Source organism: Fistularia commersonii, chromosome 35 (assembly GCF_037954325.1).
Source record: "Fistularia commersonii isolate RoL2024-O1a breed Wild chromosome 35, RoL_Fcom_v1.0, whole genome shotgun sequence".
Taxonomy (NCBI): Eukaryota; Metazoa; Chordata; class Actinopteri; order Syngnathiformes; family Fistulariidae; genus Fistularia; species Fistularia commersonii.
This window is the reverse complement of record NC_141318.1, coordinates 1969344-1982821: the sequence shown is the minus strand read 5'-3', so window position 1 is coordinate 1982821 and position 13478 is coordinate 1969344. Positions and strand designations below refer to the sequence as shown.

The 13478-nt window shown below is 47.9% G+C and overlaps 2 protein-coding genes across 8 annotated transcripts; one reads left to right on the top strand and one right to left on the bottom strand.

The window, feature by feature from the left end:
* Positions 1-206: 206 nt before the first annotated feature.
* Positions 207-6629, bottom strand: ccdc61 (coiled-coil domain containing 61). Of its 4 annotated transcripts, none has more exons than XM_086142705.1 (12): positions 6280-6629; positions 4493-4648; positions 4337-4419; positions 2935-3317; positions 2642-2852; positions 2372-2472; positions 2050-2270; positions 1795-1873; positions 1521-1718; positions 1104-1137; positions 948-1014; positions 207-772 (listed from the first exon to the last, which is right to left on the bottom strand). In XM_086142705.1, the coding sequence occupies exons 2-12, from the start codon at positions 4638-4640 to the stop codon at positions 672-674; spliced, it is 1626 nt and encodes a 541-aa protein (XP_085998831.1). In that variant the 5' UTR covers positions 4641-4648; positions 6280-6629; the 3' UTR covers positions 207-671. The 4 variants fall into 4 exon arrangements, with proteins under 4 accessions (XP_085998831.1, XP_085998833.1, XP_085998834.1 ...); XM_086142707.1 differs by lacking the exon at positions 6280-6629 and having other exon boundaries at positions 2935-3087; positions 3157-3317; positions 4493-4740; XM_086142708.1 differs by lacking the exon at positions 6280-6629 and having other exon boundaries at positions 2390-2472; positions 2935-3087; positions 3157-3317; positions 4493-4740.
* Positions 5599-12923, top strand: itpkca (inositol-trisphosphate 3-kinase Ca). Of its 4 annotated transcripts, none has more exons than XM_086142710.1 (7): positions 5599-5852; positions 10182-10281; positions 10749-10962; positions 11584-11788; positions 11871-11972; positions 12047-12118; positions 12198-12923. In XM_086142710.1, exons 1-7 carry the CDS (start codon positions 5841-5843, stop codon positions 12402-12404), a joined length of 912 nt encoding a protein of 303 aa, XP_085998836.1. In that variant the 5' UTR covers positions 5599-5840; the 3' UTR covers positions 12405-12923. The 4 variants fall into 4 exon arrangements, with proteins under 4 accessions (XP_085998836.1, XP_085998837.1, XP_085998838.1 ...); XM_086142711.1 differs by having other exon boundaries at positions 5604-5779; XM_086142712.1 differs by lacking the exon at positions 5599-5852 and adding an exon at positions 6035-6067.
* Positions 12924-13478: the final 555 nt, after the last annotated feature.

Genomic DNA, 13478 nt, shown 5'->3' with positions numbered 1-13478 from the left:
TCCTTGACGAGCCGTGTTTTTGCCCGCTTAGAAAAAATTTAAAGGATTCATTTAAAAGGGGGAAAAATAGTGAGATTCAAGTCGGTTAGAGAGAGGAAAGGGTTGAAATCTCTTGAGATTAATGATGGGATTGCGAGATTCAAGAATGTAAATTGAATTCAACCACTGATTTGTAAATATGTCAAAGGAATCTCCCAAACGTGCTCTTCCCTCAGAGGTTTAGTTTATTGTCTCTACAAAGGCCTTGATGCTCCCGTCTTCACAAATGGAGAGACTGACGTAGAAAACACGACTCGGGCTTGAAACACGGGTCAAAGGTCGTTCAAGGTTAGCTTGCAAGCTTTAAAGTGCACCGGGGAGAACATTATTTCCAAGCAGACGGAGGAGGAGAGGCTGGAGTCGGGGTCTCGGGCGCGATCCTCCGGCCCGACGGTGTTATTGTACGAATCTCGAGCGGTGTGTGTGTGTTCGAGAGGTATTCGAGAAACCCGAGTCCACATTTAGATGCTACAATAAGTTAGAAAAACAACAAAAAAAAAAACAAAACACATTTATCTTAGAAAAATAGGATTTGAGCACTGGCTGAGCCACCCGGAATAAGGGCTCCTCCTCAGGACGGAGTTCAGTGTCTTTCCCCCGAGGGGCGCGAGGCGTCGGCTGGCCGTCCGTCACTACTGTCCCGTGTCCAGGTCCCTCATGTACTCCTGCAGGGCCTGCAGACGAGCGTCGATCTCCGACAGTCCGGCGTCCGCCTCCAAGGAGCTCTCCACACCTCGGAGACCACAGGGAGGACAATTAGACGCCCAGAGGCCATATTTACTCAGAGCATCATTCGGCGTTCCATTTGATTTGACCGGATTTCCGGAGTTTGCCAGTGAAATATTAAGATCTTGGCTCTGACAGGGACCTTTTGAATCTATGTTGACATCAAACTTAGCAGGCGCTACCTTTGTCCCTGGCCCTGTAGGTCGGGGTGCTGCACAGCGGCTTCCGGCTCAGGAGGCCTCCTCGGGGCTGCGGACAGGAAGTCAAACGTCACGCGCGAGCCTGACGATCTTTGGCAGAACTTGTTTTTAATAAAAAAAAGAAATGGTGTCGCTCACCACGCCGGGGCCGTTCATCGTCTGCTTCCTGGCCCTGCGGACACACAAACACCCGGACTTTAGAGCCGATCGATCGGCGCATATCCGATATCGACTGAAAGGGTTTTGGCGTCGTATGAAAAAAACAACGTGTCATTTAATGACCACATTCACTTCAGGGACATTCATTTGGAACCAGTACATGGACCAAAAATTTGCCTGAAATAAGCAAGAATGCAGGAAGCATTGAGAAATTAACTGAAAAGTAATTAAAAAAAATACATTAACCAGAAATAATAAACCAGTGACTTGAATTATTATAATAATGGGAACCCAAGTGTTTTTCTTTATAGTCATTCTCACAAGGCCCGATCAGGTGACTTTCAGCCGGAGCCGGACGCCGTGGATCTCTGGAGGCTTCCACTCCTGGCCGCTCACCTCAGCAGGTTCCTGCTCATCTCCTCCACGTCTCCGACGGAGCTCCCGGAGGAGTTCCTGCTGCCTCTGCGCTCCATCGACAAACTCCTGCCGCGGCTGCCGGGCCGGAGCGGCGGCGGGTACGCCTCCCTGGAGCGGGAGCGGCCTCGCTCGGCGAGGACGGGCGACGCCAGCATGTCCCGCCGCACCTTCCGCTGCCTTACAGGAAGAGGAACGGCCAGGTTTTACATTTGGGCGAAAAGTCAAAACGCAGAGGAAATGCGGGGAAACCAACTTTTTGAGCTCGCTCTCTCTCTGCCTGCGCTGTCTCTCCTGGATGTAGGCGGTCGGATCGAAGCGGCCCGTCCGGGAACCTGCGGGGAAAACGAAGGGTAAAACACTTGCACGCGTGTTACGGTTAGCAAAGCGTCTGGCGACATCTCGAACAAATGTGGAACCCCGAGTCAAAAAGGGAAGTAGGCGGCCGAATTGACATCCACGGTTTTATTGATTTGATTTTCTTTGAGCCGAGAGGGTTCGACTGCCGTACCGTTGGGAGACGACGACGGCATTCTGTTCCGAGGACGCGATCCAGAGGAGTCGGCCCTCCTCCCCCTCTCCTCTGACCTTTGACCCCTGTCCTCCGGCCGCTCCCTGGATCCCGAGCGGCCCCTGGCGGCGCCGTAGGCCGACCTCCTCTCGCGCGATAGCGAGCGGTAGATCTCCCCGTCGGCCCGGGAGTTGAAGCACCCGGCGGGCGGCGTGGCTCGGCTGCGGACGCAGACGGCGGTGAATACAGCTTCGCGCGACAAATGTGAATGTTTCCTCCGAGTGAGTGAGTGAAAGAGAGGGGATAGAAAAGCGGGTAATACATGCGGAGATTGTCTAACCCTCTCCGGAGCAACGCCAGCTCGTTGGTCAGGCTCTTGACGCGGACCCGGAGGGTGCACTCCGACGCCCTCAGCTCCTCCAGCTGGAAGGAGACACGGTGACTGTCACACCATTCCAACTCCATGGATGTCAGATTCTCGGGGCGAGTATCGACTCGTTTACGTAAACACGAGCCGACCGATCGCGCCGGATGCCGACGTGGAACGTCTCCTTGCCTGCAGACATGACAGATGACTGGGTGAAAGCCTCACCTGCTCCATGAGGAACCGCTGCTCCTGGCACCTCTTGCTGGCCGACCGTTGGCTTTTGGCTCGCTCCTTGACCAGCTGCTCCTCCAGCGTCCTCACCATGTCTCTGACCCGCCAGTCCTCCCGTCCGGGAGCCGAGCCGGCGCTGCCGCTGAGCTGCATTCGCTCCAGAACTTTGGAGATGGACTCCTTCTCTTCCTTCACCAGAGCCAGCCTTGGAAGAAAAAAGGGGTGATAGCGAGCCGTGTCAGCGCTTCGTAGCGGCGACGGAGAAGGTGAAGGGGTGGGCCGCGTACTCGGCTCGCAGGCGGTGTATCTCCAACTCCGCCGGCGCGTCGACTCCCTGAGAGCCGAGGGCGCTGAGCTCGGCCCTCAGGGCTCGGATCTCCTTCTGCAGGGCGGCCGGGTCGGGCTTCCCCACGTAGGGCAGCGGCAGGGGGTAGTGGATCCTGCGGACACACCGACCGGTGAGCGGGGAGCCGACGAGAGAAACGGGGTTTCCGCCGCAGGAGACGGACCTGTCAAACTCCACGGTGTAGATGAGGATCAGGTACCGCTTGGAAGTCAGAGCGGAGGCCTGCTGGCCGCCCCGGGGGCGACTCACCACGCCGGCCTTCCTGTTGCGCAGCAGCTCCAGGTCGGCATAGGTCAAGAGGTCGAGGGTGACCGAGTCACTGGTCTGCGGGGGGGGAAAGTACCGCTATTATTGGGAAGTACGGTGTAAAATAAAGGACAGCAAAAGAAAGAAGTGCGATCAGAACGCTTTCTCCTCCCCGAGATCAGTTGTGCGTATCCGTTTGCCCATGAAAGCTGAATCCAATTTTTTGAATATTTTACATAAAACGGTCTCGAGCTCAGATATAAATGTATATAAGATAAGATAAGATAAGAACAACTTTATTAATCCCGAAGGAAATTGTTGTGCCAGAGTTACAGAAAATATAACAGTAATAAATAACAAAAAGAAAAAGGCAGAATTAGAAATAAAAACAAACTATAAACTATAAAGTGTCTCAGTGAAACTATAAAGTGTCTTAGTAAACAAGTGATAAAACTAGAGTGTCTTAGTAACAAGTGAGGTAAGGAGTGCACAATAGTATGATAAAAGGAAAAATTGCAGTGTAGCAGTTATGAAATGAAATATTGCACAGTTCTGAATATTGCACGGTGAAATGAAATATTGCACAGTTTTTGGTTTTTTTTTAGGTTAAAGATAGGTTTTTATGGTTGCCGGCGGCTGAATGGAGAGGAATTAAAAAGTCTGATCGCCTCAGGGAGAACAAAAGATGGCAGTTGGATTAATTAACGTTAGTCGACTAATAACTGGGGTGGGATCAGTGGAACCTATTCCTGAGAATGTCACAATTTTAGTTTTTCCAGGCCGAATCTGGGTGGAATCCATCCTGTGTGTTTATTACCAGCCCATCGCTACATTCCTGCCTTTGCTTATCTTCCCCCACTTTGACCTCCTGCTGAAAAGGACAGGGGGAGGAATGGGGGGGGGGGGGGGGGGGAGGCGGCGGCTCGGGAGTAGCTGTGGATTTTCCTCGCTCAAGCGGAGACGGCTGAACTCGGCCGAACGGGCCTCCGCCTCGACCCGCGCTGCCTGGAGGGGAATCTGGGTCACGTCTCATCCTCCCGCTCCCTCCTGACGTTCCCGCCCTGTGCGTTCCCACCGCGGGCCCTTCGCACCCGTACCTTTCTGACGGCCGATTCCAACATGCTGCAGAAAATGGGGAACTGCTTGAAGTTGCCGGTCTTGCGCGTGAGGTCCTCGATGTCTGCGGGAGAGGGGGGGAGGAGGTCAGAAGCAGAGGGGCGGGACGTTCTGAGGCGGCGAGGAACGCTACTCACACGCCGGGTCGAATTCTCCCTTCCACTGATCCGCTGTCACCAAGTCGGAGATCTCGACCGCCAGCGCGCCCCGCTCCACCTCCATCTTCACCGCAAACTCCACTCCGCGGAAGACGATGTCCTCCGTCACCTCGCCGCCCTCCTCCATCCCGCCGGCTGTGCGAGGGAGCGGCAAACCGGGAAATGCTCACTCGGGCGCCATTTGTGCGGCAAAGTCATTACAGCATAATAACGAAAACAGTAAAGAAGGCAATATAAGCTTTGGGTAAATAATTGTAACGATTAAAGTTTTTTTTAATAAAGAATTTCTGTTTATTTACCAGCACACAACCTGCCTCGCATCATTTCTTCATATTACTGAGCAGCTTCTTGACATTTTTAAATTTTTAAATTTAATCACTTTCTCAGGCAATTTCTTCCTCATGTTAGGCAGCTCTTCTTTATAAATTATACATTCATAATTTTTTTAATTATTTTTAAAGGCCTTCAATTTCCCATTGCATTTGTTTATTGTGTTTGAAAGCATGTGAGAGGGGAAGGACAAAATTAAGAAAAAAGACATTTAAAAATAAGCAAAAACAGCTTTTATGATACAGTGACAGGATTTAGAAATGTATGCATTGCGTTATCTCTTAAAACAGCCGTGATTCAACGGGAGGGCGGGTGGGATATATGTGGATCTATTGCAAATCAATATATATTGATTAAGTCGGCTAACTGTTCTACAGGCGGCGGTGTGAGGTTAGTGCTTCAGCCTCACAGCAAGAAGGTCCCTGGTTAGATTCCAACACAGGGGCCTTTCGGTTGGGAGTCTCCATGGAGCTGTCTCAATATTAGGTACAAATGAGCGAGTTAATGGTTGCACTTTATGTCTTTTTATGATGTGTGAATAAGGAAGCGAATGATTGCCTGTATTCAAGAGTCAACCTGTTTCCCTGTACAGTTACATTCTTATTTTTCCATCCAGAGACGCCGGATATGTTGCGATGAATAAATATTAAACCGTTGCAGCCAAATGTAAACAGTATTAGCAGGATGTGCAAATTGAATGTAAACAGTTGACATCTTGAAAGTCGAGTGCAGCTTTGAGCGTGCAAACTCTCAACTGGGATAGACTGAGTGCAGGATAAACGCAACAGATGAATAAAGGAATGAATAAATTGTAACTGATTCACTGTTAACTGATAAATCACTCATTTTAAAGCATCAACCGTCTTTTCCCACAACAACCGTTGGAGGCGCCAGAGAGCCGCGTCACCAAAGATGTCACCTTTTTGAAGAAAACATGTAAGTTGTACGGGTTTCTGTCTCTCACCTCCCCGAACTCCTTCAGCAACTGTCGCTTAACATGTTTTTCGAGGTGAGTTGTGATTATTATTCTGTTTTGGGTTGGTTTGTTTACGCTTTGCAGCGCGGTTGCCTTGGACCCGAGACTTTCGCTTTTTTTTTTCTCCGCGCGGAAAGAAAGACGGAGAAAGAGGAAGGGGAAGATCAGAAACTACAACCCCAAGTTCCGTCACGTTGCCGGGCTGGAGACGCAACAGCCGGCCGAAGTGAGCTCCGGTGCCCGCCGGAGTGAGTTCACACACCGGGTCCGGACAGATACCGAACCCGGACATATACACTGTAACTAGCGAGAGTTAACATCTGCGCTGGTCGTTCAGCGTCGTTAGCTAGCGCTAACTAGCATGGACGTTTTTGTTATTATTTAGACGCTTGTTAACCGACTGGTAGCCTAAGCTAGCTGGGAGTGGAATGAAATAATCGTCAATGCGAGTCTCCGTTACCTTTGCTTGCGCTGGTGATCCTCAACCTGGTCAACTTGGTTAACTGGTCAACGCATGGCTGAGGGGGGGTGGGGGGTGGGGGACCTCGACTTGGCCCGACTCGGTCCGGAGGTACAGGCGAGCCGCTCGAATGCCAGCCCCGTGCGGAGCTACGTGGAAAACCCTCGCCGGCACCGCGGGGACCGCGGTGGTTCAACAACCGGGAACCGTTAAATTCTTCTTCGGCAGTTTGCTCCGGGTCCGCAGCCGCTTCCTCTCCGGCGAGCCGCTGCCCTCCACCGGCCAGACGGCGTACGGGTCGGCGGGGGTGGATCAGGCGAGGAAAGTAGCGGGACTTGGAAGGGTCGGTGCCCCGACAGGTGGTTCCGCTGTCCTGGGCGTGGATTTGACTCTTACTGAGAACGTTAAAGTTATGACTTAAAACAAACGAACATCTTTAAAGAATAAAAGACTCCTGTTGATTTTAATAACGCACATTTTGAACTGATGTTATTCAAATATGTCAGTCCAAGTTAAGACTTTTTCTTTCTAAAACAGTTTGGAATAATAGATAGCTAACTGATAGCCGTGTACTAGCTCTCAGGCGATGCTAGCTGCTAACAACACCTGAAAGCGAAGGGTCGTTGCTAACTCGCAGCTAGCATCAAAGTAAAAAACGGTAGCAGGCAAACACTACTAGCTATTAACACACAAGCTCTGATCAGTGATATAGTAAAACGAGTAATAAAATTCATGAAATATATTTAGTTTGAAAAAGATACTATGTCTACCACCATTCCCAACAATAAACCAACACAAACTATGTAACAATTTCGAACAGGAGAATCTATATTGAATAACCAGCTAACAACAGTCGCATAAGGCTAACTGCTAGCTGTTTTCTAGCTTTCAGGTGAAGCTAGCCACAAAACACTACCTGAAAGCCAAAGATCATTGCTCCGTGCAGTAGAATGCTAGCAAAAAGTTCACCAGACAGTGATCTGTGTGTGAAACCAGGAAGTACAATTGTGTATTGGAATTCCATAAATATGAAAAATTACTTGAAGTTACAAACTGTATTATCAAAGCTAAAAACTGTAGCATGCTAACACACAGCAAACACAAATTGAAGCGGGAGGTGCTAACAGTGCTAGCTATTAGCACACAAGCTGTGACTAATGATGCATAATGGAGAGTTGCTAACCACCATTCCCGACAATAAACCAGCACAAATCGAGTAATCAGAATTAATGATGTAATAATAACACGGTTTTCTTCTTCTTTCGGCTTTTCCCTACATGGGTTGCCACAGAGAATCAACCTTCTCCATCTAACCCTATTCTCTGTATCCTCCTCCCCTCTCACACCAACTACCTTCATATCCTCTCTCACTACGTCCATATATCTTCTCTTTGGTCTTCCTTGAGACCTCCTGCCTGTTGAATAATCAAGTCAGAAACTCTGCCGCTGCCTCTCCGAGACACTTCCACACCTCCACAGGTATATCATCAGGACCGCCTTTCCACTCTTCATCCTCTTCAATGCCTCCCTCACTTCACTTTTACTAATCTTTGCTACTTTGTGGTCTACAATAGTCCCCTCTTCTACCCTTGCCTCTCTTTCATGTTCCACATTCATCAGCTCTTCAAAGTACTCTTTCCATCTTCCCATCACTCTTCTAGCATCTGTCAATACATTTCCCTCTCTGTCCTCAATCACCCGGACCTGTTGTACATCCTTTCCATCTTTATCTCTCTGTTTTGCCGACCTGTATAGATCATTCTCACCCTCCTTACTATCCAACCGAGCATACAAGTCATCGTGCGCCCTTTGTTTTGCCTTTGCTACCTCTATCTTTGCCTTACACTGTATCTCCCTGTACTCATGTCTGTTCTCTTCAGTCCTCTCAGTGTCCCACTTCTTTGCTAACCACTTTCTCTGTATACACTCCTGCACTTCCTCATTCCACCACCAAGTCTCCTTATCTACTTTCCTTCCAGATGACACACCAAGTACTCTCCTACCTGTCTCCCGGATAACACTAGGTGTTTTTGTCCAATCATCTGGAAGCTCACCCTGACCACCCAGAGCCTTTCTTAACTCCTCCCTGAAAACCATACAACACTCCTCCCTTTTTAGCTTCCACTACTTTGTCCTCTGCTCTGCCTTTGTCCTCTTGATCTTCCTTGTCACCAGAGTCATCCTACAAACCACCATCCTATGCTGTCTGGCTACACTCACCTACAACTACTTTGCAGTCACTGATCTCTTTCAGGTTACCTCATCTATACAAGATGTAGTCTACATGCGTGCTCCTACCTCCGCTCTTACCCTATGTTCTCGTTTTTTCTGGAAAAAGGTATTCACTACAGCCATTTCCATCCTTTTTTGCAAAATCTACCACCGTCTGTCCCTCTTCATTCCTATCCTGGATACCAAATCTGCCCATCTCTTCTTCATACCCTCTGTTGCCTTCACAAACATGTCCATTGAAGTCTGCACCAATTACTACTCTCTCATCGTGGGGGATATTCTGCATCACTTCATCCAACTCATTCCAGAACTTCTCCTTCTCTTTAAACTCACATCCCACCTGTGGGGCAAAGCCACGAACAACATTGGGCATCACACCTTCAATTTCCAATGTCAGACTCATAAGTCTATCAGAAATTCTTTTCACCTCCGGAACGTTCCTAACAAACTCCTCCTTCAAGATAACTCCTACTCCATTTCTCCTCTTGTCAGTATTATAATAGTACAACTTAAAGCCTGCTCCTAAGCTTCTAGCCTTACTACCTTTCCACCTGGTCTCCTGGGCACACAGTATATCCACCTTCCTTCTCTGCATCATGTCGACCAACTCTACCTTTTCCTGTCATAGTCCCCATATTCAAAGTCCCTAATCGCTGTCCCAGACTCTTGCCTTCTGTCTCTGCTTCCGAACACGCCTTTCTCCTCTCCTTCTTTGACCTACAGTAGCCCAGTTTCCATTGGTACCCTGTAGGTCATCGGTACCAATGGCGGTCGTTGTTAACTCGGGCCTGGACCGATCCGGTATGATCTGGTTATTGTGGTCGATTCGCATGTTTGGTTCAGGCAAAAGTTTTACGGCGGATGCCCTTCCTGACGCAACCCTCCGCATTTATCCGGGCTTGGGATCGGCTCAGGGATACACTGGCCTGTCCCCCCCGAGGCTGCATTGTAATGATAACACAGTGTGAAACTTAAAATAATTCACTGACATATCGGTTTCGTTAGGCGACGACATTTTGGCCTTTTTTCCATTTAAAACGGTAGTATCCACGCTGAAGTTATGCTGAATGTCTCCTAGCTATCAACAGTCATGCACAGTATACAGCTAACTGCTAGCCGTGTAATAGCTTGAAGGTAATACTAGCTACTAACAACACCTGAAAGCTAAGGGTCTTAGCTACAGGAGCAAAGACCAATAATGTTGTCATAATGTAGTATAGTGCCTTGAGTTATATCATTCAAGAGATCACTTGTCATTTCACATTTAAGAGGATAATTGGCTCTGGAATTTTAAAAAAAATTCTGACCAACCAATTTCTAAGAATCAGTGAAAAACACTTCTCAACAAACTTTCCTCCTCCATGCCACAGGCAGTTGCTGTCAGGAGAAAACAGGTTCTCTCTGTAAATGTTTGATAACCTTCTTTTTGCACCTGTTGCGTAAGGTCACAGCCAACGCCAGCTACTAAAGGTTTCGAGACGCCTCACCGAGGGCTGGTCGCCATGGAGATGTTGTTCAACCATAAGGGGAAAAAGTCTGAAGTCTGAGGTCCTGATTGCATGGCTTGACAGATGCAAGAAAAATATAGGCAGGGCAGGGCTGTGTGCGCGCGCATGTGTGTGTGTGTGTGTGCACAGGGCCATCTGAGGATTTTTCGTCTTCCCACGCAGAATTCCGCATGGAAGAATCACAGAAGCTGCGGGACTTCGCCACATCTTCTTATGACCCCCAAGAAACCTCAGCAGTGGCTGCAAGTGGTTGGACATGAAGGTTTGTGAGCCCAAAGACCTTTGGATTTCACATAACATTGAATGTAGCGCACGCATTAGGTAGGTAACTGTAAATGAACTAAGAAGGGGTGGGAAATGTGACATTTTATGGACTTTTTCATATATATGGATTTCCGATGCACGATTGTACTTCCTGGAGATCACCGTCCGGTGAACATTCTGCTTTCTATTTTTTCGGACAGTTAAATGAAGTAATTTTTTGAACATGTAATCCAGTAAATCCCTTTACCACTAGGAAAATAGTGCGCAAACCCTTTTTTTTAATAGTAGAAATGTTGCATAAGTTTTATTTTATGTCAAATGCTACAAATGTAATTTAAACAGAAGTGAAATAAGGCTGTGCGGAGACACGCGTTGTCTTAAAGGGGATTTTTAATCCCTAATCCGCTAATATTTTGAATGTTTCCAACAAATCTCCTCTTAATTCGCCCGCTCTACGTGGCGCAGGGAGCTTCCACGTCGGGGAGTACGGTCTGCTGCTGAAGAGGTTTTGCGAGGGGGAGCAGCAGTGCTATCTGAAGCTGATGGAGGACGCGCTGAGGCCTTTCGTTCCCGCCTACCACGGCGTGGTGCAGCGGGACCAGCAGGATTACAACATGATGGATAACCTGCTGACCCACTTCAGCTCACCCTCCGTCATGGATTGCAAGATGGGCAGCCGGTGCGTCGCAACAGTTTTAGTCTCCAGTTAATGCCCTGTTGGATCGTCAAGATGAGGTTAAGGTTGTGGAGTAATAATCTTAAGTGTGCATAAAAGTATATGGTAAAACACCACAGTCAGTATAATTCCCCGTTTAAAAGTTTAAAGGATTAGATTTTTAAGATGACCAAAGTAACAATATCACAACAATAGCACTTTCAACTTGCAAAATACATATTTTATCGCCTGTTTATATATTCTATAGTTATTTTATTGCCTATCTGTATATTCTATATATATTGTCTATTTTATACAGTTTTACATTTGTATTGTCCAGGACTACAGATGGAAATTAGCCATGAGCTATAATCTGGTACAAACATCTCTGCCTCTGTGCTTAATGTATTTGTACACTGTCCTAATAAATAAACAAACAAACAGGCGTAGGAAAGGGAAAACAGAGATTTCTTGCAAAATCATAGGTGTTCATCCACTGGCTAGCAAAATAATATATCCTATTTTATTTGTGAAGCTCCAGCTTTTCGCCCCCTCCACATGTACGCCAACCCTCAGGTGGTCCCGTGCCCTACTTTACCATCTGCCGCCGTATGCCTGAATAGAGTCCGGTGTGTCTTCTGTCAGGACTTACCTGGAGGAGGAGCTGCGGACGGCCCGGGAACGACCGCAGCCCCGTAAAGACATGTACGAGAAGATGGTGGCGGTGGACCCCGAGGCCCCAACGGAGCAGGAGCGAGCCGGTCAGGCGGTTCTGAAGACCCGGTACATGCAGTGGAGGGAGACCCTGAGCTCCACCGCCACGTTGGGCTTCCGCATCGAGGGATTCAGGGTAAGGCCCGACAGCCTCGCCGCGACGGCGAACACGGAGGCGTCGTACCTGACGTCCCGCCGTCTGCTCGCTCCTCGCGCAGAAGGCGAACGAGGAATGCCACACCAATTTCAAACGGACCAAAAGCAGGGAGCAGGTGACGGAAGCTCTGCGGGATTTTGTCGACTCCGACTCGCACGTCATCGTAAGTCTCAAGAGCGCCCGCTACCGATTTTAACTTTCCGCCCTGCGTTGAACTCGGGTGTGTTTGCTATGCAGCGGGGCTACCTGAGGCGCCTGGAGCAGCTGCGGCAGGTGCTGGAGATGTCCGACTTCTTCAGAGCGCACGAGGTCAGAAACCGCGCTTCGTAATTCAACAGTTGAATCTTCTCAGTCGGAAACATGTGGAAGAGCTTCCCCGTCCTTGCAGGTGGTCGGCAGCTCCCTGCTCTTCGTGCACGACTGGACGGGCAAAACGGGCGTCTGGATGATCGACTTTGGGAAGACGGCCGCCTTGGCCCCAAACTCCACCCTGGACCACCGCAGCCCCTGGGTGGAGGGCAACCGGGAGGATGGCTACCTGTGGGGTTTGGACAACCTCATCAGCACGCTGGCCAACATGTTGCCGTCAACCTGAAGAACACTCCGGACCGGACACGTGTGTGTTTTTAAAAAAAAAAAAAAAAAAAAAAAAAAATCCGTACCCTCCAGCGGTGGCGGACGGATGGACGGACGCGATGGTGAAAACAGCCAAGAAATCTACTTTTGAGAAAATATAGCACAAAAAAAAAAAGCACAGCTAAAGAAAAGGTGACCAACTTTAGCAAGTTGAAGAACGTCATTTCCTGAACGTTCTTTTTTTTTTTTTTTTTTTTTTTAATTGTGAGTCAGATGCATCTCCTGGGTCAGCACACACACACACCCACACACACTCCCACAAGAGTCCCAGCACAACATTTACCAGCCAGGCTGAGCCTTTACATCCCAACATGTCATTAAAATGGTGCTAAAATGACCATTTACAAAGTGGATTTTTATTTCTTTTTTTCTTTTTTTTTTAATCTTTAAATGAGTGGAAAAAAAACACATGGCAATAACTAACAGCGGTGGTAGGAAAAATGTACAAGATCATAAATACATAAAAATATATAATTTGGTTTATTGTATTTTGTGTCCTCACCATGAAACTACCTCACAGCCCAATGATGATAATATTGAATTGCTTGGAAAGTTATTCCCTCGCAACATGTATGTCAAAATGCTTTACACTGGATTGCATTCACCAGCTCACACACACACACACACACACACACACACACACACTCACTCACTGATATCGGGCATGCCATTGGGAGCAACTTGGCATTCAGTGTCTTGCTCCAGTACATTTCGGTGTGCGGGTATCAAACCGACAACCTTCCAATCTCAGGAAAATCCGCTTTACCAACTGGTCATCTGCCATTTTTAGCTGAATGCATTGGTTTTATTTTGCTTTTAATGTCCCAAAATGTGGCACTGAAAAAACAGTAGGAATATGGCAGTGAGTTGCCTTAAGAATCATTGACTGTTTTTTTTATTTTTCATATTAATCACAAAAATTCACTTAAAATGGTTCGGGGTTTACCTGGAATTCATTAAAAAATAGTAGTAATAGTAAAATTTTGAGATGAAGTAAAAAAAAAATTGACTTTTTTTTTTTATTATTTTATTT